General features: G+C 53.3%; 2 protein-coding genes across 3 annotated transcripts in view; both read right to left on the bottom strand.

The window, feature by feature from the left end:
• Positions 1 to 2403: 2403 nt before the first annotated feature.
• NMRK2 (nicotinamide riboside kinase 2) lies at positions 2404 to 12578 on the bottom strand. 2 transcript variants are annotated; one of them, XM_054466051.2, is made up of 7 exons: positions 12339 to 12578; positions 8075 to 8165; positions 7422 to 7470; positions 6598 to 6754; positions 5026 to 5097; positions 4213 to 4319; positions 2404 to 3318 (listed from the first exon to the last, which is right to left on the bottom strand). In XM_054466051.2, exons 1-7 carry the CDS (start codon positions 12362 to 12364, stop codon positions 3122 to 3124), a joined length of 699 nt encoding a protein of 232 aa, XP_054322026.1. In that variant the 5' UTR covers positions 12365 to 12578; the 3' UTR covers positions 2404 to 3121. The 2 variants fall into 2 exon arrangements, with proteins under 2 accessions (XP_054322026.1, XP_054322027.1); XM_054466052.2 differs by lacking the exon at positions 4213 to 4319 and having other exon boundaries at positions 12339 to 12540.
• A 7539-nt stretch (positions 12579 to 20117) lies between these two features.
• ATCAY (ATCAY kinesin light chain interacting caytaxin) overlaps positions 20118 to 24425 on the bottom strand; it is a 47111-nt gene continuing 42803 nt past the window's right edge. Inside the window, exons 12-13 of the mRNA XM_054465682.2 lie at positions 24310 to 24342; positions 20118 to 20292 (exon numbers count right to left, since the gene is read on the bottom strand). Coding sequence (XP_054321657.1) covers positions 20283 to 20292; positions 24310 to 24342 — 43 coding nt within the window. The 3' untranslated portion in view covers positions 20118 to 20282. The remainder of the gene's footprint in view (positions 20293 to 24309; positions 24343 to 24425) is intronic.

The raw sequence follows: 24425 nt of genomic DNA, 5'->3' as shown, positions 1-24425 counted from the left end.
CCTGCCTCAGCCTCCCAAATAGCTGGGATTACAGGTGTGCACCCACACCCAGCTAATTTTTGTATTTTTAGCAGAGATGGGATTTCATCATGTTGGCCAGGCTGGTCTCAAACCCCTGACTTCAGGTGATCTGTCTGCCTTGGTCTCCCAAAGTGCTGAGATTACAGGCATGAGCCACTGTGCCCGGCCAAGAATAACATTTTAAATTAAAAAAGAAACAGGGTCTCACTATGTTGCCTAGTCTGGTCTCAAACTCCTGGGCTCAAGTGATCCTCCTGCCTTGGCTTCTCTAACTGCTGAGATTATAGGCATGAGCCACTGCTCTGGCCCCCCAATTATTTTTAAGTAGAGACAGGGTCTTGCTATGTTGTCCAGGCTGATGTCAAACTCCTTGGCTCCTGCTGTCTCAGCCTCTCAAAGTGCTGGGATTCACAGGTGTGAGCAACTACGCCCAGCTTTCTTTTTCTTTTTTTTTTTTTTGAGATGGAGTCTTGTTCTGTTCCCCAGGCTGGAGTGCAATGGCGCAATCTTGGCTCACTGCAACCTTTACTTCCCGGGTTCAAGTGATTCTCCTGCCTCAGCCTCTCAAGTAGCTGGGACTACAGGCACGCTACCACCATGCCTGGCTAATTTTTGTATTTTTAGTAGAGATGGGGTTTTGCCATGTTGACCAGGCTGGTCTTGAACTCCTGACCTCAGGTGATCCACCCCTCTCCGCTTCCCAAAGTGTTGGGATTATAGGGGTGAGCCATCATGCCTGGCCTTGGCTTATTTCGCTGATCGTGACATCTTCAAGGATCATCCTGTTGTGCCCTGTGTCCACATTCCTTTCCTTTTCATGGCTGAGTAATATTCCATCGTATGGATGGAGTACATCGTGTTCATTCATTCATCCGTCTGTGGACACTTGGGTTGGCTCTACCTTTTGGCTGTTGTGGGTTGTGCTCCCGTGAACATGGCTGTGCAAGGATCTCTTGGAGTCCCTGCTGTGAATTCCTTGGGGCCTTGCCCAGGAGCAGGATTGCTGGGCCCTATGGTAATTCCATGTTTAATTCTGAGAAACGGCCAGACCGTTTCTCACCATGCTCACCGTGTTCCATTTCCCACCGCAGAGCATAAGGGTTTTGCTCTCTCCACATCCTGGCCAACCCTTATCATCTTCCATTTTTTAGTCGGTTACCCTGTGGCTACTGTTCCCCTTCTTGTTTTTTTTTTTGTTTTTTTTTTTTTTTTGAGATAGGGTCTTGCTCTGTCACCCAGCCTGGAGTGCAGTCATGCAATCATAACTCATTGCAGCCTCAACTTCCTGGGCTCAAGGGATCCTCCCACCTCAGCCTCCCAAGTAGCTGGGACTACAGACATGTGCCATCATGCCTGGCTAATTTTTTGTAGAAATGGGGTCTCACAGCCGGGCATGGTGTTTCACGCCTGTAATCCCAGCACTTTGGGGGGCCTAGGCGGGTGGATCACCTGAAGTCAGGAGTTCGAGACCAGCCTGGCCGACATGGTGAAACCCCGTCTTTACTAAACATACAAAAATTAGCTGGGCGTGGTGGTGCATGCCTGTGATCCCAGCTACTTGGGAGGCTGAGACAGGTGAATTGCTTGAACCTGGGAGGTGGAGATTGCTGTGAGCCGAGATCACGCCACTGCACTCCAGCCTGGGTGACACAGCGAGACTCTGTCTCAAAAATAAATAAGTAAAAATAAATACATAAAAATAAAAACAGAAACGGGGTCTCACTCTGTTGCCCAGGCTGGTTTCAAACTCCTGGGCTCAAGCAATCCACCTGCCTGGGCCTCCCAAAGTGCTGGGATTACAGGCATGGGCTACCACGCCTTGCTAATATTTTATCATTTTTTTGTAGAGACGGGGGTCTCACTATGTTGCCCAGGCTGGACTGGAACTCTAGGGCTCAAGTGATCCTCCCCCCTCAACCTCCCAAAGTGCTGGGATTACAGGCATGAACCTTTCTTTTTTTTTTTTAAACAATAATGCCCAAGGTATCTGGGCTGCCAGGCAGGGCTTCTGCTGTCCTGGAACCACCTCTCTCATGTCTCTGTCCTGTCCTGGACTATTTTGGGCACAGTGACCGGCAGATCATCCTTACCACACTCTGTGCTTATGGTGAAGGACAAGCCTTGGCAAGCCACCTCTTCCACGTCATCCTCCCATTCCATATCCACTCCTGCTTCCCCTCCAGCACACAGACCTCAGACCCTCCCTGTGGCCCTGGACTCGACCTGGCATACACCACACCGTTCAGCGCACATTTTGCACAGAGGGGCAAATAGTAAATATTTTTGGCTTTGCAGACAGACCTCCTCTGTCAGGGTGACTCAACATGCTATTGTAGTACTAAAGCAGCCACAGGGCTGACACATGCAAATGGCAGGGGCCGGGTGCCAATAAAACTTTATTTATAGACATTGGGAAAAAAATTTTTTTGAGACAGTTATCGCTTTGTCACCCAGGCTGGAGTTCAGTGGCCTGATCATAGCTCACTGCAGCCTCAACCTCGTGGGCTGAAGCAATCCTCCTGTCTCAGCCTCCTGTGCAGCTGAGGCTACACAGGTGTACCACCATGCCCAGCTAATTTTTAATTTTTGTTTTTTTTTTGAGACGGATCTTGCTCTGTCACCCAGGCTGGAGTGCAGTGGCGCGATCTCGGCTCACTGCAACCTCCACCTCCTGGGTTCAAGCTCGGCTCACTGCAACCTCCACCTCCTGGGTTCAAGCGATTCTCCTGCCTCGGCCTCCCAAGTAGCTGGGATTACAGGCATGCGCCACCATGCCTGGCTAATTTTTGTATTTTTAGTAGAGACAGGATTTCGCCATCTTGGCCTGGCTGGTCTCGAACTCCTGACCTCAGGCGATCCACCCTCCTCGGCCTCCTAAACTGCTGGGATTACAGGCGTGAGCCACCGCACCTGGCCTGACGGATCTTAAACAGAACACGGTAGACACCAACCGTTAAAAAAACAGGACCCAGTTTACTATTTAAGCTGCAGCGAGGTTACAGAGGCGTCTTGGGGCTCAGTCCCTGAGCTCCGGGACGCCCAACTGGGAGTGGGGCCTCCACTCTCCTACGTACAGACTCGCCACCCAACAGGGAAACGCTCACACGATGTCCGGCTGGGACGCCGCAGGCCTGGCCGTTCTGTGGCCGCATCCGCATCCGGATCCGGGTGCCTGTGGCCTGGCTGGGCAAGCCAGGGAGGGGGCTGATTCCTGGGAGTGGTTCAGCAGCGAGTTCTGAACGTCCTCCAGGACTTCACGGAAGAGCTCCTCTCGGGACTTCATGCCGTCCAGGTAGACTGAAATCAGAAAGGCCGCAGTCAGGGCGGCCGGGAGGAAGGGGGGCAGAGCACAGCGGGAGGAGTGGACGGCTGGGTCAGGAGCAAGCAGATCTGCAGAGTCGGGCTGCTGGAGTCAGTTTCCTGGACCAACAGCAAGAGGGGGCCGGGTGCGGGGGCTCACGCCTGTAATCCTAGCACTTTGGGAGGCCGAGGCAGGCGGATCATGAGGTCAGGAGTTCGAGACCAGCCTGGCCAACATGGTGAAACCCCATTTCTACTAAAAATACAAAAATTAGATGGGTGTGGTGATGCATGCCTGTAATCCCAGCTACTCAGGAGGCTGAGGCAGGGGAATGGCTTGAACCCGGGAGGCGGAGATTGCCGTGAGCCAAGATCGCGCCACTGCACTCCAGCCTGAGCGACAGAACAAGACTCCGTCTAAACAACAACAAAAATAGCAAGAGGGACTGGGGGCGAGGCTCGCAGAGGAACGTCCAGGTTTCCAAAGGTCCTGAGTGGGGAGTACTGAAGGGTGTTTAGAATGGTGGTCAGCTGCGGTGGCTCATGCCTGTAATCCTAGCACGTTGGGAGACCAAGGAGGGCAGATCACCTGAGGTCAGGAGTTCGAGACCAGCCTGGCCAACATGGTGAAACCCTGTCTCTATTAATAATACACAAATTAGGGGCCAGGTGTGGTGGCTCACGCCTGTAATCCCAGCTACTTGGGAGGCTGAGGCAGGAGAATGGCTTGAACCTGGGAGGCGGAGGTTGCAGTAAGCCAAGATCGTGCCATTGCACTCCAGCCTGGGTGACAGAGTGAGACTCTGTCTTGAAAAAAAAAAAAAAATGATGGAGAGGGGCTGGGCCCAGGGTTCCCCCCGGGGCAAGGCCTGGTCATGCTCAGGGGCTTACCCACTTCCACACCGTTGGCCTCCATCTCCTGCCTATACTTCTGGTACATGGGCCACACGTGGCCGTCGAAGAGGCCGGGGGGATCAGGGACTGTGTAGTTGCGGGTACTGCAGAGGGAGAAGGCAAGGATGGCTTAGAGCGCAGAAGGGTGATGCCAAGAATATACCCCCGGTGGGGGGCCTGAAAGCTGTCATAGTCAGGGACAGAACCTCTGAGCAAGGGGACCCTCAGTCAGAAGCCCTGGGCTGGAGGCTCCAACCTCCGGCATGTTCACCCTGTGGGTCCGGGAGATGCCCTGGACAGGGTTGGGGTGGGCCGTGCTATCCAGGTCTCGGGCTCCGGGCGCCTGGCACAGAGCTCCAGCCAGCTAAGTGGCCAGTGCCTGTGGCGTTGGGGTGTGGCTCGTGTCCAGTGGTATTCTCTCTCTTTTTTTTTTTTTGAGATGGAATCTCGCTCTGTTGCCCAGGCTGGAGTACAGTAGCCTGATCTTGGCTCACTGCAACCTCCACCTCCCAGGTTCAAGCCATTCTCTTGCCTCAGCCTCTCAAGTAGCTGGAATTACAGGTGTGCGCCACTACGCCTGGCTAATTTTTGTATTTTTAGTAGAGACGGGGTTTCACCATGTTGGCCAGGCTGGTCTCGAACTCCTGACCTCAGGTGATCCGCCTGCTTCGGCCTCCGGAAGTGCTGAGATTACAGCCCAGAGCCACTGCGCTTGGCCCCCAGTGGCATTTTCTAGGTTACTGCTGGTTCCACTTGGTAATTCAAGACAGGGCCCTCGGGAGCCCACCGCACCCCAGACACCAAGCGCACCTTCTCCTCCACTTGCACTCTTCATACGGGACAGTCAGGAAGTACCGGCGGCTGTACAAGTCCACCAGGGGCCTGGGCGGGGTGGGGGAGACATGGTCAGCACCTGTGAGCTTTCCTCCAACCGCGGTGAAAATATCCAACCCCCCAGCCTTGGCTCTCAGAGGGTGGCGAGGGCATGGGGTGGTCTGGGTCAGTGAGTTTAGGGGTCAGGGAAGGAAGCTGAATTGGCCAACATCCCTGCAGCAGCCCCCACAAAATGGAATCCTGCTTCTTCTCCAACTTGGACGGGCATAGAAATACAGAATGTCTTGCTCAGGGCCACACAGTGAAGCCAGAGGGCACAGCCTAGGTTACTGGTCTGCCCGAGAAGTCTGAGGTTCCAGAAGAAAGACTCAGTTTCCCTAAGAAGGGTGGCTGTTTGTCCCAGACTTGAGTTTTTTAGTTTTAATTTTTTTTTGAGATGGAGTGTCTCTCTGTCGCCCAGGCTGGAGTACAGTGGCGCAATCTCAGCTCACTGCAAACTCCACTCCCCGGGTTCAAGCAATTCTCTTGCCTCAGCCGCCTGAGTAGCTGGGATTACAGGCACACGCCACCACACCCGGCTAATTCTTTGTATTTTTAGTTGAGACGGGGTTTCGCCATGTTGGCCAAGCTGATCTAGAACTCCTGACCTCAGGTGATCGATCCACCTTGGCCTCCCAACGTGCTGGGATTACAGGCGTGAGCCACCGCGCCTGGCTCCAGACTTGGGTTGATCCCAGCTCTGCCCCCAACTCGTGACTTCCCATGGTGGCGCTGCTCCTGAGTCTCCTGCCTGTTAAAATAGATGTGAGCCACACGTGGTGGCGAGTCTCCTGCCTGTTAAAACAGAGATGTGAGCCACACGTGGTGGCGAGTCTCCTGCCTGTTAAAACAGAGATGTGAGCCACACGTGGTGGCGAGTCTCCTGCCTGTTAAAATAGAGATGTGAGCCACACGTGGTGGCGAGTCTCCAGCCTGTTAAAATAGAGATGTGAGCCACATGTGGTGGCGAGTCTCCTGCCTGTTAAAATAGAGATGTGAGCCACATGTGGTGGCGAGTCTCCTGCCTGTTAAAATAGAGATGTGAGCCAGACGCGGTGGCGAGTCTCCTGCCTGTTAAAATAGATGTGAGCCAGATGTGGTGGCGAGTCTCCTGCCTGTTAAAATAGAGATGTGAGCCAGACGTGGTGGCTCACGCCTGTCATCCCAGCACTTTGGGAGGCCAAGGCGGGCGGATGGCTTGAGGTCAGGAGTTTGAGAACATCCTGGTCCGATAGGGTGAAACCCCGTCTCTACTAAAAATACAAAAATTAGCTGGGTGTGGTGGTGCAGGCCTGTAATCCCAGCTACTTGGGAAGCTGAGGCAGAAAAATTGCTTGGACTGGGAGGCAGAGGTTGCAGTGAGTCAGGATCTCACCACTGCACTCCAGCCTGGGCAACAAGAGCAAAACTCTGTCTCAAAACAAACAAACAAACAAAAAAAAAACAAACGAGATGGCTATACCTGCCCAGGGAGGGCCATGCCTGGGGCCAGAGCCTGCAGACACTCACTTGTAGCTATACAGCAGGAAGCCTTCCAGGAGGAGGATGTGGGTGTCCGAGGCTTCTGGCTGCACGCTGACCCCGTGGGCACGGGCAAACTTCTGTGGGCTGCTCAGCCAGGCCTGCACGGTGTCCAGCATGGCCTCCATATCCAGGGACTCCAGCACTGGGGAAAGGGGAGCAGGCATTGAAGGAGGGCAGACCCTTGGGGGATAGTGGATGGGGAGCAGGCATTGCAGGAGGGCAGACCCCGGGGGATAGTGGATGGGGAGCAGGCATTGCAGGAGGGCGGACCCTGGGGGGACAGTGGACGGGGAGCAGGCATTGCAGGAGGGCGGACCCTGGGGGATAGTGGATGGGGAGCAGGCATTGCAGGAGGGCGGACCCTGGGGGATAGTGGATGGGGAGCAGGCATTGCAGGAGGGCGGACCCTGGGGGACAGTGGACGGGGAGCAGGCAGTGCAGGAGGGCGGACCCTGGGGGACAGTGGACGGGGAGCAGGCATTGTAGGAGGGCGGACCCTGGGGGACAGTGGACGGGGAGCAGGCATTGCAGGAGGGCGGACCCTGGGGGGACAGTGGACGGGGAGCAGGCAGTGCAGGAGGGCGGACCCTGGGGGATAGTGGACAGGGAGCAGGCAGTGCAGGAGGGCGGACCCTGGGGGATGGTAGACGGGGAGTGGGCATTGCAGGAGGGGCGGATCCTGGGGGATACTGGATGGGGAGCAGGCATTGCAGGAGGGCGGACCCTGGGGGATAGTGGATGGGGAGCAGGCATTGCAGGAGGGCGGACCCTGGGGCACACTGGGGCTTGGAAGTGATGCTTGTCCTTACCGTCCCACTGTTTGAAGCCGTCTTCCCCAACTGCTATTTGGTCTTGGGGCTGAAACAGAGGAGCCTGAACCTCGGGCTCAGTGCCCGGTCCTGCCTCACCCCCGCCCTGGGTGATGGAGTCTTAGGGGGTCCCTTGCTGGAGCTGCTGAGGTCCCTGAGGGGTAGGGGCTCTGCCTGACCCTCAGATTCTCCCCAGACCATCAATCATCTCATTAGCCCTCACCACCACCCATGCAGCGAGATGGGCTCAGAGTCCATTTTGCAGATGGGAAAGGGGAAGTGGAGAGGAATAAAGGGTATTCACCCAGAAAGCTGGGCGGCTTTCTGTTGAGGAATGGTGCCCTGTTGAGGAATGGTGCCCTGTTGAGGAATGGTGGTTTTCCCATCCGTCTAATCGGGATCCCCACTGTAGGGATGTCCAGTGAGAATGGGCTGGGTACAAAATAGGTGCTCAGGAAATGGGAACACGACACCCGTCCCTCGCTCTCCTGGCCCAGTTTATCCCAGAGACCCCGGGAAGGGTCAGGCAGGGAGCGGAGCCGGTGTCCAGCCCACACGGGCACTGGGCAGTGGAGGGCGGGGCTGGCCGGGCCTGGCTGCCCGCCCTGCATCCCCTCCCGGCTCCACCTCCCCGGGCGAGGGCGGGCAGGCACCTTGAAGAAGTCATCCTGATGGATCACGCAGCAGTTGGGCAGGGCTCTGAGCAGGCTGTTGGTCAGCGTGGTCTTGCCGCCGTTGGTCATGCTGGGGAGAGTGTGTGTGCATGAGACTTCCTGGGCTCCCCCACAGAAGGTCAGAGTGCTCAGAAGGGGGCCTGAGGTGCAGCCTGGGCTCCCCGGGGCCTGTCCATGCCTCAGGGTATTCCTGCGAATGAGCTCCCAGGATTTTTTTCTTTTTTTTGAGACGGAGTCTGGCTCTGTCACCCAGGCTGGAGTGCAGTGGCGCGACCTCAGCTCACTGCAAGCTCCGCCTCCCGGGTTCAAGCAATTCTCCTGCCTCAGCCTCCTGAGTAGCTGGGACTACAGGCGCACGCCACCACGCCTGGTTATTTTTTGTATTTTTAGTAGAGACAGGGTTTCTTTCTTTCTTTTTTTTTTTTTTTTTTCTGAGACAGAGTTTCACTCTGTTGCCCAGGCTGGAGTACAATGGCGTGATCTTGGCTCACTGCAATCTCTGCCTCCCAGGTTCAAGCAATTCTTTTGCCTCAGCCTCCCAAGTAGCTGGGATTACAGGCGTGCGCCACCACACCCAGCTAATTTTTGTGTTTTTAGTAGAGACGGGGTTTTGCCATGTCGGCCAGGCTGGTCTCGAACTCCTAACCTCAGGTGATCCGCCTGCCTTGGCCTCCCAAAGTGCTGGGATTACAGGTGTGAGTCACTGCACCCAGCAAGATGGGGTTTCACTGTGTCGGCCAGGCTGGTCTCCAACTCCTGACCTCAGGAGAGCCACCATCCTCAGCCTCCCAAAGTGCTAGTATTACAGGCGTAAGCCACTGCGCCCGGCTTTTTTTTTTTTTTTTTTTTTTGAGAGAGAGTCTCGCTCTGTCACCCAGGCTGGAGTGCAGTGGCGCGATCTCAGCTCACTGCAAGCTCCACCTCCTGGGTTCACGCCATTCTCCTGCCTCAGCCTCCCAAGTAGCTGGGACTACAGGGGCCCGCCACCACGTCCGGCTAATTTTTTTGTATTTTTAGTAGAGACGGGGTTTCACCCTGTTAGCCAGGATGGTCTTGATCTCCTGACCTCGTGATCCATTGCTTTGGCCTCCCAAAGTGCTGGGATTACAGGCTTGAGCCACCGTGCCCGGCCTTTTTTGTATTTTCAGTAGAGACGAGGTTTCACCGTGTTAGCCAGGATGGTCTCGATCTCCCGACCTTGTGATCCGCCTGTCTTGGCTTCCCAAAGTGCTGGGATTATAGGCGTAAGCCACTGCGCCCGGCCCTTTTTTTTTTTTTTTTTTTAAAGAGACAGAGTTTCACTCTGTTGCCCAGGCTGGAGGGCAGTGGCACCATCATAGCTCACTGCAGCCTCGAACTCCTGGGCTCAGGCGATCCTCCCACCTCGGCCTCCCAAAGTGCTGGGATTATAGGTGTGAGCCACCGCACCCAGTCCTAGGATTAGACTTGAATATAAAACACAAAACTGTAAAACTGTAGTGAAGACAGGACATTTGCATTCACGGAGGCTTTCTGGGCAAAGAAAAGAGGCAGAAAGCACAAACACACAAAAGCTAATAACGTACACAGATATAGCGTGCACCCAGAATATTCTATGTCCTCGTCTGATGTGTGGGCTTATGTCATCCTTACTAAAATTCAGGAGGTGGGACCATTCACCTATCTTTTTTTTTTTTTTTTGAGAAAGAGTTTCGGTCTTCTCGCCCAGGCTGGAGTGCAATGATGAGATCTCGGCTCACTGCAACTTCCGCCTCCTGGGTTCAAGAGATTCTCCTGCCTCAGCCTCCCAAGTAGCCGGGATTGCAGGCGTGCACCACCACACCCAGCTAATTTTTGTGTTTTTAGTAGAGACAGGGTTTTGCCATGTCGGCCAGGCTGGTCTTGAACTCCTAACCTCAGGTGATCCGCCTGCCTTGGCCTTCCAAAGTGCTGGGATTACAGGTGTGAGCCTGGCCCACCTATCTTTACAGATAAGGAAACTGATTTAGTCTCAGCAGGACTTAAAAAAAAATAAAACAGCACCGGCCACGCACGGTGGCTCATGCCTGTAATCCCAGCACTTTGGGAGGCCGAGGTGGGTGGATTGCTTGAGCTCAGGACTAGCCTGGGCAACATAGTAAGACCCCATCTTAACAAAAAATTAAAAACTAGCCAGGTGTGGTGGTGCATGCCTGTAGTCCTAGCTACTTGGGAGGCTGAGATGGGAGGATCGCCTGAGCCTGGGAGTTCAAGGCTGCAGTGAGCTGTGATCACCCCACTGCAGCCCAGTCTGGGTGAGAGGGAAAACCTGCCTTTAAATAAATAAATAGATAATATAAACAATTTTATCTGGTCGCGGTGGGTCATGCCTGTAATCTCAGCACTGTGGGAGGCAGAGGCAAGCAGATCACCTGAGGTCAAGAGTTTGTTATCAGACTGGCCAACCTGGTGAAACCCTGTCTCTAATAAAAATACAAAAATTAGCCGGGTGTGGTGCTGGGTTCCTGTAATCCAAGCTACTGGGGAGGCTGAGGCAAAATAATTGCTTGAACTCAGGAGTCAGAGGTTCCAGCGAGCTGAGATTGTGCCACTCCACTCCAGCCTTGGTGACAGAACGAGATTTTGTCTCAAAAAAAAAAAAAAAAAAAAAAAAAAGACTGATGGAAAAAGACGACCCCTATATCATATCCAGAAGAGGCAGGTTAGAAAAATGCCTAATGTTGGTCAGGTGTGGTGGCTCCCACCTGTAATTCCAGCACTTCGAGAGGCTGAGGCAGGAGGATTACTTGATCCTGGGAGTTTCACACCAGCCTGGGCAACATATGAGACTCCTATCTGTATTATAAAATTTAAAACCCAATTTTTAAAATGTAAGCCCCCAGGTATTAATAATTTTTTAAATAAAAATTAATAAAAAGAAAGTGTCTGGCATGAATCCAAGTTATTTTGTGCCCTGGGTAGGCTGTGACATTTGCAGCACTGAGTGCAAAATGAAAATTCGAAGCTTCTTATTCGAAAAATATTAGGGGCCGGGCATGGTGGCTCACGCCTGTAATCCCAGCACTTTGGGAGGCCGAGACGGTTGGATCACTTGAGGTCGGGAGTTCGAGACCAGCCTGACCAACATGGTGAAACCCCCATCTCTACTAAAAACACTAAAGTTTAGACAGGCATGTGGTGCACGCCTGTAATCCCAGCTACTTGGGAGGCTGAGGCAGGAGAATTGCTTGAACCCGGGAGGTGGAGGTTGCAGTGAGCCAAGATCATGCCACTGCACTCCAGCCCAGGCGACAGAGCAAGACTCCATCTCAAACAACAATGGCAACAACACCGCCCCCCACAAAAAAAAAACCCCAAAAACCAAAAAATACGAAATTAAAGAGGGAGGCCGGCTAGCATTAGACCAAGCTCCCGTCCCTTCTGAGGCGGGGATGTGAGCCCCACAAAGCCAGCCCTGCTAGTCTGTCCCTTCTGAGGCAGGGGTGTGAGCACCACAAAGCCAGCCCTGCTGGTTACAGAGAGTTTGAATCTCCTCTAGCCTGAGGTCGCCTGAGAGAGGCTCCAAAGGCACAGTCATGTGGGGTGACATTTTGGGGACCCCGCCCCACCTGCCCACGTGTCAGTCCCCGATTTAGCTAGGACAGCCACGAGGCAGGAAGAGGGTTCACTGGAGCTTTAGTTAATTTTCTATCTCTACCGATTTTTTTTTTTGAGACGCAGTCTCACTCTGTCGCCCAGGCTGGAGTGAAGTGGCATTATCTTGGCTCACTGCAACCTCCATCTCCCGAATTCAAGCGATTCTCCCACCTCAGCCTACCCAGTAGCTGGGATTACAGGCATGCACCACCGTGCCCGGCTAATTTTTGTATTTTTAGTAGAGACGGGGTTTCACCATGTTGGCCAGGCTGGTCTCAAATTCCTGACCTCAGGTGATCCACCCTCCTCGGCCTCCCAAAGTGCCAGGATTCCAGGCCTGAGCCACCGTGTCTGGTCTATTTTTTTTTTATGCTGAGTATAATTGGAAGGTGGCGGGAATCATTTCCATTTAAAAAATGAAATACTGGGCTCAGTGTCCAGCCCTCCTCCCCACTGGGGACACCGAGACCCCCAGGGCAGAAAATCATCCCTGCACTCAGACCTCGGGTGGCGTGTCGGCGACCTCAGGCGCCGGGCATCCCTCCTCCATTCATTCCCGGGCCTCCCCCTCTGCGCGCACAGGGGGCTTTGCCCCGCAGGGCCGCCCACCAGGTCCCCCGGCGCTCACCCTCCGATGCCCACGATGAGCTTCATGCCGGCGCGGAGGGGCGGCGGGGACGACTTCCAAGGCAGCCCGGTTAGGGCGCGACCACGCAGTGCGCTCCGAAGCGCGTCCCGGCTTCATTGAGAAAACCTGGCGCCTTTATAGATCTCGGCAGCCTGGAGGCCGCCCCGGGGGAGGCGGCCCGTGGGGGTGGGGCGGAGGCGCCGGCACCTGTTCCCGCCGCCGAATGGAAATAGCTCTAGGCTGCCTTTTGCCTAAATTAGTCACGAGCTGGCCGGGCAGGGGGCTGCCGCTTCCCTCCTCCCACCTCCCCGCCGTCTCTCCACTCCCTCCTCCCCTCTCCTCCCCTTCTTACCCCCTCCTCCCTCCACTCCATCCCCACCCCCTTCCCTCCTCCTGGCCAGAGAGTTCAGATCAGCAGCCCCACACTTTTCTCTCCCTAAAAATATCCCACTCTCTGTGTCCTGTGGCCTGACCCTGACATTAAGACTGGTTCTCGTGGCGTCAAGGAAGCGAACTCACCCACCCCCGCCCGCACAGCAGCCCTAGAGGCCGGGGCCCTGCGCGGAGCTTCCTTTTCCAACGAGGTCAAAGCCTAGGTGGGCTTAAGATCCTTAGCAGTGAATCACAAGATAGCCTTGCCCTGGTGACCGGGGGCCCAGCCACAAGATCTCAGCGTGACACCAGGGACCATTCATCCAGTGCCTGCCTTGTGGCTGCAGTCATTTGACTGGGGGCAGGTGGGGCGGGGAGGGGGTGATGGGGAGGAATGACACTCTGCTGCTCCTCTCTTCTACTGGTAAAGGGAAAAACTATTCTCTTATTAAGTGTTTTATTTATTTATTTTTTTAATTATAAGATAAATTTTATTTTATAATTAAAATAATAATTATAAAATAAATTATTTTATAATTTATAATTATAATGGGGCCGGGTGCAGTGGCTCACGCCTGTAATCCCAGCACTTTGGGAGGTCGAAGCGGGCGGATCACGAGGTCAGGAGTTCGAGACCAGCCTGGCCAGCATGGTGAAACCCTGTCTCTACTAAAAATACAAAAAAAATTAGCCGGGCATGGTAGCACACGCCTGTAGTCCCAGCTACTTGGGAGGCTGAGGCAGGAGAATTGTTTGAACCTGGCAGGTAGAGGTTGCAGTGAGCTGAGATTGCGCCACTGCACTCCAGCCTGGGCGACAGAGTGAGACTCCGTCTCAAAAAAATAAAATAAAATAAAAAATAAAAAAATAAATTTGAGATAGAGTTTTGCCCTGTCACCTAGGCTGGAGTGCAGTGGTACCATCTCGGCTCACTGTAACCTCTGCCTTCCAGGTTCAAGCAATTCTCCTGCCTCAACCTCCCCAATAGCTGGGATTATAGGCGAGCACCACCACTCCCAGATAATTTTTGTATTTTTAGTAGAGACGGGGTTTCACCATGTTGGCCAGGCTGGTCTTGAACTCCTGACCTCAGGTGATCTGCCTGCCTCAGGCCTCTCAAAGTGCTGGGATTACAGGCGTGAGCCACCACGCCTGGCCTACATTTTTAAATTTTTTGAGACAGGGTCTCGCTCTGTGGCCCAGGCTGGAGTGTGGTGATGTGATCACAGCCCTCTGAAGCCTCAGCCTCTCAGACTGGAGCGACCTTTCTGCTTCAGCCTCCCGAGCAGCTGAGACTACAGGTTCGCACCACCACACCTAACTTTTTAATTTTTTATAGAGATGGGGTCTTGCTATGTTGCCCAGGTTGGTCTTGAACTCCTGGCCTCAAGTGATGATTCCTCCGCCTCGGCCTCCCAAAGTACTGGGATTACAGGCATGTGACGCCTGTCCCAGCCAGAAAATAATTTTTCTGATGCTTCTAAAAACAGTAAGGCTGACTTTGTTGAGGGGGATGGAGGGACTACTACCATGGGGTTTTGTAGTATGAGAGGGAGATTGGATTCAATCTTCTCCCTTTCCACCAATACAAGGAAAAGTGGGGAATTATAGCCCAGGAGCAGGGGGGTGATGAGAGGATGGGAAGTGACTAGGAAGGTGGGGTGATAGGACGGCCAAGTTTTATGTCTGTATGCAGTAAGAGATCAACACATCAAAGAGAGAGAAGTTTTGAGAGATGAGGTCTTGTTACAATGCCTAGGCCGGTCTCGAACTCCTGGCCTCGAGTGATCCTCCTCGGCTTCCCAAAGTGCTGGGATTACAGGCTTAAGCCACCAGGCCCAACCAATGATGTACTTTATGAGTCCTGTTAACAGAATTGTCACTCTGGACTTCAAGAGCTTTTGCAAAATGGACTGGAAATCTTGTAGTATTCATGAGGAAAGCTCAGATAAGCAGTCAGCCACAGCATCTGTGACAGTGTGGCGGGGAGGCTGTACCTGTGGCCAGAGCTCCTCCAGGTGCTCAAACAGGCACCCAGGAAAGCCCGGCTTCTGGGCTTCACCTCTGGCCCAATTTCGGTGGTAAGAATTTCCTGGCAGCCTCTTGGTGGGGAACGTGGCCCGGGGCCTCAGGTGACAGTGACATGCCCAGATAAAGGCCCTGGCAGGGTGCCTCTGGGAGGCCTCCCTCTGCCAGCCCACCCCGGTGGGAAGGAGAGGGAGAAGCCACAGGGGCTACAAATGCCTGCCAGTCCCCAAGCAGTTCCAGGTCCCAGGGTATTGATTAGCGACCTCACTGCCACATGGTGCAGTGATCCCGTTTACATGAAATGCCCAGGACACGTCAATTCACAGGGACAGGAAGGGGAGGCGTGGGTGCCAGGGGCTGGGGGAGGTGGGTGGGGATGACTAAGGCTGCTGGGGATGGGTTTACTTTTGGGGTAATGGAATGTTCTGGAATTTGATAGAGGTGGTATTTGCAAAACATTGTGAAGGTACTGAGTACTGCAGAATGTACTCTTAAAAATGGTTAATTTTATGTTAAGTGACTGTCATCTTGATTTACTAAAAAAGTGTCTATTTGGCCGGGCGCAGTGGCTCACGCCTGTAATCCCAGCACTTTGGGGAGCCAAAGCAGGAGAACCACTTGAGGTCAGGAGTTCGAGACCAGCCTGGCCAACATGGCAAAAACCCATCTCTACTTAACACAAAAATTAACCGGGCGTGGTGGTGTGCACCTGTAATCCCAGCTACTCGGGAGGCTGAGGCAGGAGAATTGCTCGAACCTGGGAGGCAGAGGTTGCAGTGAGTTGAGATTGTGCCACTGCACTCCAGTAATAATGATAATAAAGAGAAAGTGACCAAATGATGAAGCCTTTAATTTAGTCCTGGGTTTTTCTGAAACACTGGTGGCAGCTGATCCAGCCCTTGGGCCCCTCTCTGGCCGCCCCAGCTCTGCCTGCCCCAGACCTTGGTCCCCACAGGTCACTCTGCCTGCCCCAGACCTTGGTCCCCACAGGTCACTCTGCCGGGGACACCCCTCCTCCTGCTGGCTTGGCTGACAGCTGCTTGTGTATTGGTTCTCTGATCAGAAAGGTCCCTTCCTCCTGGTCCCCAGGAACGCTTCAGGTCCCTGGGTTGAGCCCACCCCTTGGGCTGGGAGTGGTGTGAGGGACTGGACCCCCTGTGCCCCGAAATGAATGAAAGAGTGAGTGAGGTTTTCTTTACTGTTTTTTTTTTTTTTTTTTTTGAGACGGAATCTTGCTCTGTCACCCAGGCTGGAGTGCAGTGGCGCGATCTTGGCCCACTGCAAGCTCCGCCTCCTGGGTTCACGCCATCCTCCTGCCTCAGCCTCCTGAGTAGCTGGGATTACAGGCGCCCGCCACCACGCTGGGCTAATTTTTGTGTTTTTAGTAGAGACGGGGTTTCACTGTGTTAGCCAGGATGGTCTCAATCTCCTGACCTCGTGATCCGCCCGCCTCGGCCTCCCAAAGTGCTGGGATTACAGGCGTGAGCCACCACGCCCAGCCTTCTTTTCTTTTTTTTTTTTTGGTGGGGGGTTTGGAGTCTCTTTTGCTCAGGCTGGAGTGAAGTGGCGCGATCTCGGCTCATTGCAACCTCTGCCCCACCAGGTTCAAGTGATTCTCCTGGCTCAGCCTCCCGAGTAGCTGGGATTACAGGCGTGCACCACCATGCCTGGCTAATTTTAGTATTTTTAGTAGAGACGGGGTTTCGCCACATTGGCCAGGCTGGCCTCAAACTCCTGACCTCAAGTGATTCACCTGCCTCGGCCTTCCAAAGTGTTGGGATTACACGTGTGAGCCACCGTGACTGGCCGTGAATGAGGTTTTCAAGAAACCTCTCAGGGTAATCAGAGACTCTGTGCAGTGGGATAAAGGAGGGGGCTGTCACCTCCAAACTGGGAGTGGCTCCCCAGGATCCCAGCACCAGCTCCACCCTCTTTATCCCCTCCATCCACCCACGAAGACCCCACCTTTTCCCCTAAAGGGCACCTGCTGGCATAAACACCACTGGAGTGCAGTGGCATGACTTTGGGACCTGCTGGTGACAGAGACATCAAGGTGGGTATGACATGGCCACTGCACAGTGTCCCCACTGGGTGGACGGAGAGAACTGGCAGGCGTGATCTTGGCTCACTGCAGCCTCCGCCTCCCGGGTTCAAGTGATTCTCCCGCCTCAGCCTTCCGAGTAGCTTGGACTACAGGCGCACACCACCACGCCCGGCTAATTTTTGTATTTTTAGTAGAGAAAGTGTTTCACCATGTTGGCCAGGCTGGTCTGGAACTCCTGACCTCAGGTGATCCTCCCACCTCCGCCTCCCAAAGTGCTGGGATGACAGGCGTGAGACACTGGGCCCTGCCTGTTACTAGTATTGAAAAGGAACAAACCTCCCTTCTCAGTGATAGTTTCTTTATTCCACATAAAAGTCCCCCCAAAGCTCATGGAGACGATGTCTTAACATCACGACCGTCATAACCATAATGATGATTTCTGTTCTGAAGAACCGCAAAACTCATCGTTGGAAGGACGGGCGTGCTGACCAGGACTTTGGGGGAGGGTTTATGACGCATCCCATGTGTCACCAGAGGGAAACCCAACATCCTTTTACGAGGAGGGGTCGGGGTCCATTGCATTTTGGCCAAAACCACACCCCCCACCCTGATACAAATCCATCTCAAAGCCTATCTGTGGACGGTGCAGGTCGCGGCCCAGCTGGGAACGGTGGCCCCGGCTGTTTGACCTCGGCATGCCTGCCGACAGGTGGCCTCACCGGGGGCCTCTTTTGCTCTGGAGGGTCTGCTGGGGCTGAGTCGGGGTCTTCAGTTTCGCCTGCCTGTTGTCTGTGACTGCTGGTGATCCAAAGGGGCGTGGGTGGGCCACGGCATAACGGGCGGACCCCCTGGAGTTTCTGGTGGGGGCAGAATGTTTAGCCGGCAGGCACCTTCTGGGTCAGGTAGGGCCCCACTTGTCACTTGGTTGCTTCTGTAGACACTCAATTATTAGGTGTCCGATTGGGTGGAATGAGTTCTTTCCTGTCCCCGTCTCCTGTCTGTGACTTGGAAGCGGCCCCAGTCTTCCATGAAGGTTAAGGCCCAGGAGTTCTTGTCACTGTTGGGTTAGAACGATTCATGCTGGAGCCACGTGCCTTTGGTCATCTCGGACAAATCATGGCAGCTGGGCCTGGCTGGCATCTATCTGCTGGAGCCTCTCTCCTCTGGGCAGTCTGATAATCAGGCTTCTGTCTTTTTTTTTTTTTTTTTTTGAGTCGGCGTCTTGCTCTGTCTCCCAGGCTGGAGTGCAGCGGCGCGATCTCGGCTCACTGCAATCTCTGCCTCCTGTGTTCCCGGCCTCCCCAGGGCAATGCTGAGACCCAGAGGTGTCGAGTCACAGCCGGTGGCTCCACGGGAACCTGCAGGCATAAGCCCGCTCAGAAACCCCGCCTTCCTCGTGGCAGGAGCTGCTGGCTTTTGGGGATGGGACTCGCGCAGGACCCTGTCCCCACAGGGCAAATCTTTCTGTATCACTGCCCCTCAGCATTAAATACCACCAGTTCCCTGCCATCATTGTTGGAATAACCCCAAATGCAATTCTTTGCTGTCTCAGGTCAAGATGCACTGGACGCTTTCACTGAGGCTCAGTTAATTGTGGGTCTGGTTGGCCCAGTCTGGATAGCACTTGCTGAGAGGCCAACCACAGAGCTAGGAAGAAGGGCCTGGAGAATGTGCCCGCCCTACTCGCCGTCTGCTCAGACTGATAGACACGAAGACATTTAGGATTAGAGGGAACCTCGTGAGCAACTCTCTGCCAACATTGTCCATTCTTTTCTTTTCTTTTTATTTTGAGATGGAGTTTTGCTCTTGTTGCCCAGGCTGGAGTGCAGTGGCGTGATCTTGGATCACTGCAACCTCTGCCTCCTGGGTTCAAGCAATTCTCCTGCCTCAGCGTCCCGAGTAGCTGAGATTACAGGCGTGCGCCACCATGCCCGGCTAATTTTTGTATTTTTATTAGAGACGGGGTTTCGCCATGTTCACCAGGCTGGTCTTGAACTCCTGACCTCAGGTGATCCATCCACCTCAGCCTCCCAGAGTGCCGGGATTACAGGCATGAGCCACTGTGCTCTGACTATTTTTTATTTTTTTTGAGACAGAGTCTTGCTCTGTCGCCCAGGCTGGAGTGCAGTGGCACCATCTTGGCTCACTGCAACCTCTGTCTCTCAGGTTTAAGTGATTCTCATGCCTCAGCCTCCCAAGTAGCTGGGATTACAGGCACCTGCCACCACGCCTGGCTAATTTTTGTATTTTTAGTAGAGATGAGGTTTCACCATGTTGGCCAGGCTGTTCTCAAACTCCTCACCTCAGGTGATCCGCCTGCCTCGGCCTCCCAAAGTCTGGGATTATAGGCGGGAGCCATCGTGCCTGGCCCAGTCTTTTCTTAAATGCTTCCAGAGACAGGGAGCTCAGTCCTTCTACAGTCCATCTGACCAGTGACCGGCATTTGGACCGCATTAGAAAAGTCTGTCTTCTTTTTCCTAGGGAAATTTGCCTCCTGAACAAGAACCCGCTGGTCCAAGCTTTGAATGCAGGTGGCTGTGCCCAGCGCACTGGATTTATCTTCCCGAGTGACTTCTGAAACACTCAAACGCCCGATACCCTGTATCTTCCTTTTGCTAGGTCTGCCTCTTTCAGAGCCAGCTTCTGAGCCTCTGCTGTTCCAACCCAGAACAGCGTTGGCGTGTCCCAGCCTGACGCCGGGTTGGGGGAGCAGGGAGGTCCACATATCTCATTCCTTGGTGGGAGGTATTGACTGGGTTTGCCCAGTGGCTTGGCAACTGAGTGAAAGGGGCTTGAGAATGTTCTAGATTACTGGGGTGTCATTTTGCAATCGGAGGACAAGGATGGTTGGCAGCGGCTCTTCTTGTGCAATGGGCTCTGATCCTCTCAAAGGAGCTGGGTGTCATTACAAGCGAGAAGGGGGCGGGTCAAATGAAAAACCATGGGTGTGAATTTTGGACGTAAGGTCGGAGGCCAGGAGCTACCCCAGGACGTGGCCCTCATAGGGAGGTTGAGCTTCTAGGTCTGGGGCCGCGTTCTGGGGGGAAAGGCACAGGAAAGGACGCAGACCCAGCCGGGGTGGCGGTGGGCGTCTGTGGCTCCAACCTGGAGCGGGTGACAAGCAAGAGAAGGGTCTTGAATCTTGTATCCAGCTCTGACCACAGGGGCTGCGAGCAGGAGCGGAGGCCACCGACGCCACGCGGGCCACCCCCTGCACTTCTTGCCTTCCTCGGCTGAGAGTTCGTGAGTGTGGAAGGGTGAGGGGCTCAGAGCTGGGCCCTTTTCTGGAACGCACAAATACTGCATCATTAAAAAAAAATACAATGTTTTCAAGCAGCTGAAAAGGATGCTGGGTTTCAGAGATGAACGGAGGGGCTGGCACCCTTGGAAGATTGGGACTCAGGATGAGGCAGGATGAGATCTGGGGCCAGTGGGCGTCTGATAGAGGTTTTCTGGCATCTGGAATCTTCTTCCATGTCCTTTGTTATGCTCACGTCGCCTCAGGACATGCTAGGGAGGGAAAGACACAGGCCGAGTTATTGCTGTTAATGTTAAAAGTGCAAAATGCTGGCCGGGCGCGGTGGCTCACGCCTGTAATCCCAGCACTTTGGGAGGCCGAGGCGGGCGGATGACAAGGTCAAGAGATCGAGACCATCCTGGCCAACATGGTGAAACCCCGTCTCTATTAAAAGTATAAAAATTAGCCGGGCGTGGTGGTGGGCGCCTGTAGTCCCAGCTACTTGGGAGGCTGAGGCAGGAGAATCTCTTGAACCTGAGAAGCGGAGGTTGCAGTCAGCCGAGATCACGCCATTGCACTCCAGCCTGGGTGACAGAGCGAGACTCCGTCTCAAAAAAAATAAATAAATAAAAGTGCAAAACGCGCTTCTACATGTATGTAATCCAAAAGAATGATCCCACCCAGCGTGGGTGAGCTCCCAGCAGCAAAAGTGGCACATGCTCTTCAGGGCCCTGCTCCCGCCACCCACTTTCTAAGTGTAGCTCTGAGGGCCTCCTTCCTGGTGCCTCAGCAGAACAGGCCCTGGAGACTGGCACCCTCAATCAGCCTGGAGGGAGGCTTCAACCCACCCACCCACTAACCAACCATACAACCACCCACACATCTATCCATCCACCCATCCATCCCTCCCTCCATCCATCCATCCACACACTCACCCATCCATTCATCCCTCTGCCCACCCATCCAGCCACTCACTCATCCATCCATCCACCCATCCACCCACCCACACATCCATCCATTCATTCATCCATCCCTCCACTCATCCATCTATTCAACCATCCATCCATCCATCTACCCACCTATCCATTGATCCATCTGCCCACCCATCCATCCACCCACTCATCCATCTGTCCATCCATCCATCCATCCATCCATCCACCCACCCACTCATCCATCCATCCATCCATCCATCCATCCAACCAACCATCCAACCACCCACACATCTATCCATCCACCCATCCATCCATCCATCCATCCATCCATCCATCCATCCATCCATCCATTTATCCACCCACCCACCCACCCATCCATTCATCCATCTGCCCACCCATCCAGTCACTCACTCATCCACCCACCCACCCACTCACCCATCCATCTACCCATCCATCCATCCACCCACCCGTTCATCTACCCAACCATTCATCCAACCAACCATTCACCTACCCATTTACCCATCCATATGCCTACCCATCCATCTATCCATCAGTCCATCTTTCCATCCCTCCACCCATCCATTCATCCACCCATCCATCCAGTCAACCTCCACCCATCCATCCATCCATTTATCCATCCATCCATCCACCTATCATCCATCTATCCTCCCATCCCTCCACTCATTCATTCATCTATCCATCCACCCATCATTCAACCATCCTTCCATCCATCCACTCATCCATCCATCCATCCATTTATCCACCTATCCATTCATCCATTCATCTATTGCTTCTTACAATTCCTTCTTTTGTGTTTTTAATCTTTTAAAACATGCTAATTATATCTTCTCCACCTAAGGATCTCCAGGCAGGATCTAATTCTGCTGTTTGTTGTCTCTGCTGTCTTTTGCTCATGGTGGATGATTTCGTTGTGTTTCCTGTCTGTATATGTGAACTCATCTCCAGAGAGCTTGGGTTGAGGTGGTCTTTTCAGAAATACATTGAGAACTTGCTTTTACTCAGTGCCCCTGAAGCAGCACTGGTCTAAGGCTATTTTTAATGTTTATTCCATAGCTTGGAGCTTCCTGGGTCACACGGATAGTAAGGCATGTGGCCAGGCCATCTTATAGATTTGTATAAAACTGTGTGGTCAGCTGGGCACGGTGGCTCACGCCTGTAATCCCAGCACTTCGGGAGGCCGAAGCGGGTGGATCACGAGGTCAGGAGATCGAGACCATCCTGGCTAACATGGTGAAACCCTGTCTCTACTAAAAAATACAAAAAATTAGCTGGGTGTGGTGGTGGATGCCTGTAGTCCCAGCTACTTGGGAGGCTGAGGCAAGAGACTGGAGTGACCCTGGGAGGCGGAGCTTGCAGTGAGCCAAGATCACGCCACTGCACTCCAGCCTGGGCGACAGAGCGAGACTCCGTCTCAAAAACAACAACAACAACAACAAAAAAAAACAAAACAAAAAAACTGTGGTCAAGGATAAATCCCACACATTCTAAAGAAAAGTTTGGTCCTTCCCTGGCTCCTCGGAGTAACTTCTAAACTCTTGGAACATCCTGGCTGGAGTGTCTATGTGGGTCATGCCAGATAGTCTATGCTAACTGATATGGTTGGGCTGTGTTCCCACCCAAATCTCATCTTGAATTGTAGTTCCCATAACCCCACTTGTCGTGGGAGGTACTCAGTGGGAGGTAACTGAACCATGGGGGTGGCTACCTCCATGCTGTTCTCGTGGTAGTGAGTTCTCATGAGATCTGATGGTTTTATAAGGGGCTTTCCCCCCTTTGCTCAGCACTTCTCGCTCCTGCTGCCCGGTGAAGAGGTGGCTTCCGCCAGGATTGTAACTTTCCTGGGGCCTCCCCAGCCACGCAGAACTGTGAGTCAATTAAACCTCTTTTCTTTGTAATTTACCCAGTCTCGGGTATTTCTTCATAGCAGCATGAGAATGGACTAATAACACTCACAACGTGACTTAGGGTTGGAACTTGGGCCACGTGGCATCAGCTTGATCTGTGCAGGGGCTGGAGGCTAAGAACAGTCATGCAGACAGTCAGCCAGGTGTATGTAGTTGACTCTCAATGAACACCCTGGCCACAAAGGCTTGGGTCAGCTTCTCTAATTGGCAGCACTTTGTGTGTTTTGCCACACATCCCTAGTGGGAGAAATAAAGGCTGTCCACACAACCCCACTGGAAGAGGACACTTGCAGGCTTCCACCCGATCTCTCCTGGATCCTGCCCTATGCACCTCTTCCTTTTGTTGAGTTTTTTTTTTTTTTTTTTTTTTAAACAGAGTCTTGCTCTGTTGCCCAGGCTGGAATGCAATGGTGCAATCTTCTCAGCTCACTGCAACCTCTGCCTCCCAGGTTCAAGCAATTCTTTTGCCTCAGCCTCCTGAGTAGCTGGGAATACAGGTGTGTGCCACCACACCCAGCTAATTTTATATTTTTAGTAGAGATGGGGTTTCACCATGTTGGCCAGGCTGGTCTTGAACTCATGATTTCAAGTGGTCCACCTGCCTCAGCCTCCCAAAGTGCTGGGATTACAGGCATGAGCCACCACACCCAGCTTTTTGCTGATTTTTAACTGTACCCTTCTATTGTAATAAGCCATGCCACTGTGATAAACCATAACTGTGAGTATGACAGCTTTGCTGAGCTCTGTGAGTCCTTCTGGCAAACCATTGCACCTGAGGATACTCTTGGACATCAACACACAGGGAGGCTTTTCTTTTCTTTCCTTTTTTTTTTCTTTTTTTGAGACAAAGTCTAGCCCTATTGCCCAGGCTGTGGAGTGCAGTGGTACAATCTTGGCTCACCTGGCTAATTTTTGTATTTTTTTTAGGGACGGGGTCGGCTAATTTTTGTATTTTTTTTAGGGACAGGGTCTTGCCATGTTGCCCAGGCTGGTCTTGAACTCCTGACCTCAAATGATCCGCCTGCCTTGGCCTCCCAAAGTGCTGGGATTACAGGCGTGAGACACTGTGCCCGGCCACAGGGAGGCTTTTCTTGGCATCTAGAACCAAGTGGAGAATCGGAGGCAGAGCGTGGACAGTCTACCCTTTTGAGGCATCATATCCTGGGCTTCAGGGAGCTTGGCTGTGTGGGTTTTTCCCTGAGGGCCGGACGGCCTGACTGGTTAAGGGAACCACTACCTCCCTGCCTTCCCGGTGCCGTATCCCCCACTCCCAATAAGTCATGGGGCAGTTTTCCTAGGATTAGGGTCCCTGCCTGCTTTATATTTGCTGGCAGCTGATTCGATTTTCTGTCCCTCTAGAGAACTCTGACTAATACAGGTCCATGTAGGATATTTTGAAAACAGCACGAAGACCACTCTGCATCACACCCACCTTATTTCCTGATCTTCTGAGACCAGAGCAGACCTGTGGAGGAGAGACGGAGACTGGGCGTTATTTGCTTATTTTTGGGAACCTGGGCATTTTCCTTTTTTTTTCTTTATTTTATT

The sequence above is a fragment of the Pongo pygmaeus genome, chromosome 20 (assembly GCF_028885625.2).
Source record: "Pongo pygmaeus isolate AG05252 chromosome 20, NHGRI_mPonPyg2-v2.0_pri, whole genome shotgun sequence".
NCBI classification, from domain to species: Eukaryota; Metazoa; Chordata; class Mammalia; order Primates; family Hominidae; genus Pongo; species Pongo pygmaeus.
The sequence above is the reverse complement of the archived record's forward strand: the minus strand, read 5'-3'. Positions and strand labels throughout refer to the sequence as shown.

Coding starts and splice junctions, on each gene's coding strand:
- NMRK2 (XM_054466051.2), bottom strand. CDS start 12,364: ATGAAGCTCATCGTGGGCATCGGAGG. Junction 6,755..7,421: donor CGGCTTCAAACAGTGGGACG/GTAAGGACAAGC, acceptor CCCTTTCCCCAG/TGCTGGAGTCCCTGGATATG. Junction 4,320..5,025: donor GAGTGCAAGTGGAGGAGAAG/GTGCGCTTGGTG, acceptor CTCCCTCTGCAG/TACCCGCAACTACACAGTCC.